This window comes from Apaloderma vittatum, unplaced genomic scaffold, assembly GCF_000703405.1.
Source record: "Apaloderma vittatum isolate BGI_N311 unplaced genomic scaffold, ASM70340v1 scaffold44259, whole genome shotgun sequence".
NCBI lineage: Eukaryota > Metazoa > Chordata > Aves > Trogoniformes > Trogonidae > Apaloderma > Apaloderma vittatum.
In genome coordinates, this window is record NW_009736682.1 from 16,275 (window position 1) to 19,868 (window position 3,594).

Below are 3,594 nucleotides of genomic sequence, written 5' to 3' on the forward strand. Positions count from 1 at the left end.
CTCTATTTTATAGTCTTGATGAAAATCGTGTAATCGTCTACGTCCCTAAGAAAGCTTCTCCATGTGTTGGCAAGGAAATGATAGAAGAGCATAATTAAGCAATGATGACCCTAAAGTGAAATGTGGATTCTTTACAATATACAGTGTCCTTCCCAGCAGCCACATGTGTTTGTCAGATGTTTACAGAATCTTCATTAACTAAGAGCTTTGTTAGATAACAGAAGCTGAAGCATGGCATCAATGACTCTGATAAGGGCAAGTGTACAACCAATCTGCCTGACAACTGACAAGAGGCTGGAGTTTGAAGCAGACTGCAAAAATAACATGAGAAAGCGACTTGCAAAGGGCATTTCAGTTTTTTGCCTTCCATCTCCTTTCCTCTGTCTGTAACGAAACAAGACTTTTAATTAGCTAAAACACCCTTGTCTTCTTGTCTCTCTACCAGAAAGTAAATATAGAAGAGATGCATTATTTTGGAGTATTAGCGGCACTGTCTGTTTTCAACATCATTGCCTGTTTGACAAGAGGCAAGCCTTTGGAAGACTGGGACAAGTTATCAGCTATGGGAAAGTCTGATGCACATTTTCATGATCCTGGGGAAGTGGAAGATGAGACCCATTTCGACTTTAAATCCTTCCTGGAGAATATGAAGACAGATTTACTAAGGAGTTTGAATTTGTCAAGAGTCCCGTCACAAGTGAAGACCAAAGAAGAACCACCACAGTTCATGATTGATTTATACAACAGATATACTGCAGACAAGTCTTCCATTCCTGCATCCAATATTGTAAGGAGCTTCAGTACTGAAGGTAGGAGAAGTCCTAAATATGTGGACTAGAAATTTTAAAGAAGTACATGGACAGTAAGCACTCAGATTCTTTTGAAATTCAGAGGGAATTGAGTGCTTAACTTCCAGAGATTCTTTAGAAATTAAATTGATTAAAATTCTGAATTGTAGTCTTGCTCTGTATTTTCTTTCGATCTTTAAAAAAGTACAATTCCCTTTAGTTTTCTTCTTTGATATTGTCACTGCACAAACTTCTCAAATGCATCAAATGAGATGATGCACTGAATAACAGGGTTTAGACAAATCATGGTTCTCAAAGACCATTGAGATTTGTAACTGAGTTTTAATGTCAGAATGTAAACTTTCGATCATCTATAATTGAGACATCCATGCCAGAGAGCTCTTCTTTCAGGCTGATTTTTTGCATATTTAAAAAACACAGCTGTCAACTGAGAAATTAATCTCTGGATCCAAGGAAGAAACAGCCGTGGCCCCCCAAAATTCTGGGTTAGGTGGAAAGATGTGTATGGAAATGGGTAGTCAAGCTTGCCTCAACCAAAACAAAAACCCTGTCTGTGTAACATTACATAGATTTTTAAAAGCTCCATCAAAAGAAGCATTTAAAACAGTTAGAAGTAAATGCAATCCTTGTGATAAAGATGAGACAGGGAGAATCAAAGCTTCTGTTTCTATGAAAAACAGACATGCACAGGTAACAGTACTACAGAGAATTCCAACTTCCCAAATCAATGCTCCTAGTCCTGAAATGGAAAGAAGTCTTAACGGTATGAGCTAGAGTATAGTTTCCATATGTCACTCTCCTCTCCAACTGCTTTAGTGAGTAAACACTGCAAAGAGGTGTCAACATTAGCCAATTAAAATTGCCCTAAAATCCAGTCATGACTAATTATCTTATATTCACCATAAAATAGACATCAGTCAGTGATAACTTTTGAACACTACCAATCTGATCTTTCAGCCAAATACCTGCCCCTCCTAAGGCAGAGTTCCTGGTACTGCACATAGCTTAGCAGAAAAAAAACAAAAAACCAACCAAACAAAAACCCCCCAAAACCCACACAAGCTCAGTGAGTCCAGACTGGAATGGATTGGAATCTGGGCATGAAAGGCTGTTTATCACTAAATCCCAATTATAGACAAACACTGAAGCTTCAGTTCAGGATTTTAAAAAAACTTTTCTATTTCCCCCAACTCTTACACATGTAGTATATATTTCTCTGTATTAGGTGGGCAGTTCATCCCACTGCATGCTAATAAGAGTAGGAGATTCACAGCTCTTTCCAGGAATTCTTTGTGTAAAAACCTCTTTAGGAAATTGCTGAATTTGAAAACTCCCCAGATACCTTATTTCTGTACTTAATGCTGACCAGCATCATCCACAACTTGTTCTAGGCAGGCTCTTTACTCTCACCTCCACACGCTCACCTGACCATGCAATCTTGATGAAAATACTACCACACTAGGGACCTCCATTTCCTCTTTTCACTCCCTGCTCTTGAAACGCAGACAGAAAACAGCATATTATTATTTTTAATGCTGGATAGTCATGTTCTTACTTTACTCCCAAAATACATCCTGAGTCTTTAAAAGCAAGTTCCTTGGACAGTCAGAAGCACTGTAACCACGTGTTTTGATTTCCTGTTGCAGATGTTGTTTCTTTAGCTTCACCAGAAGAAAATCAATTTCAGAAACACATCTTGCTCTTCAACATCTCTATTCCACGATATGAGGAAGTCACCAGAGCTGAACTGAGAATTTATATCTCCTGTCACAGAGAAGCTGGGTCTCTCTCTAGGCTGGAAGGCAACATGGTCATTTACGATGTTCTAGATGGTGACCACTGGGAAAATCCAGAAAGTACCAAATCTTTCCTTGTCTCCCACAATATCCAGGAGTGTGGCTGGGAGATGTTTGAAGTGTCCAGCGCTGTGAAAAGATGGGTCAGGGCAGACAAACTGAAGACTAAAAACAAGCTAGAGGTTGTTATAGAGAGTAAGGCTCTGGGTGGTTTCACTTGTGGGGCGCTGGATATCAGTGTTACCCCTGACACTAAAAATCTGCCCCTGTTAATAGTGTTCTCCAATGACCGCAGCAATGGGACAAAAGAGACCAAAGTGGAGCTCCGGGAGATGATTGTTCATGAACAAGAAAGTGTGCTAAAGAAATTAGGAAAGAATAACACTTCATCCGAAGAGGAAGAACAGGGGGAGGAAAAGGCCATCACTGGGTCCCATCAGCATTCCTCCAGAAGCAAGAGAAGTATTGGAGCCAACCACTGCCGGAGAACTTCCCTCCACGTGAACTTTGAAGAGATAGGCTGGGATTCCTGGATCATTGCACCAAAAGATTATGAGGCTTTTGAGTGTAAAGGAGGTTGCTTCTTCCCTCTGACAGATAATGTTACCCCAACAAAACATGCTATTGTCCAAACTCTAGTGCATCTCCAAAACCCAAAAAAAGCTTCCAAGGCCTGTTGTGTTCCAACCAAATTGGATTCAATCTCCATTCTTTATAAGGATGATGCTGGTGTGCCCACTTTGATATATAATTACGAAGGGATGAAAGTGGCAGAATGTGGCTGCAGGTAGTATATAAGGCAAAAATCTCTAAAATACCGCTTTTTTTCTGCTCTGTGTAAATCTGTACATTAGTGATGCTAATGAAAGTCCTTGCAAACAAGGTTTGGAGCCAGGTATGGGGCTGGTTGTTGTTGCTGCTTGTTTTAAAGGAAAACTGGCATTTAAAGGATGAAAATCATTGTAAATAGCCTGCATTATATATTATGA

At 39.7% G+C, this 3,594-nt stretch overlaps 1 protein-coding gene across 1 annotated transcript; it reads left to right on the forward strand.

Annotated features, from left to right (window-relative positions):
* Positions 1-225: 225 nt before the first annotated feature.
* GDF2 (growth differentiation factor 2) lies at positions 226-3,594 on the forward strand. Its single transcript, XM_009877056.1, has 2 exons — positions 226-809; positions 2,456-3,594. The coding sequence occupies exons 1-2, from the start codon at positions 464-466 to the stop codon at positions 3,394-3,396; spliced, it is 1,287 nt and encodes a 428-aa protein (XP_009875358.1). The 5' UTR covers positions 226-463; the 3' UTR covers positions 3,397-3,594.

What these genes read in the sequence shown, in the direction of transcription:
- GDF2 (XM_009877056.1), top strand. Translation starts at nt 464, where the DNA reads ATGCATTATTTTGGAGTATTAGCGGCACTGTCTGTTTTCAACATCATT. An exon ending in AAGGAGCTTCAGTACTGAAG is followed by an intron (nt 810 to 2,455) that starts GTAGGAGAAGTC and finishes TTCCTGTTGCAG; the next exon opens with ATGTTGTTTCTTTAGCTTCA.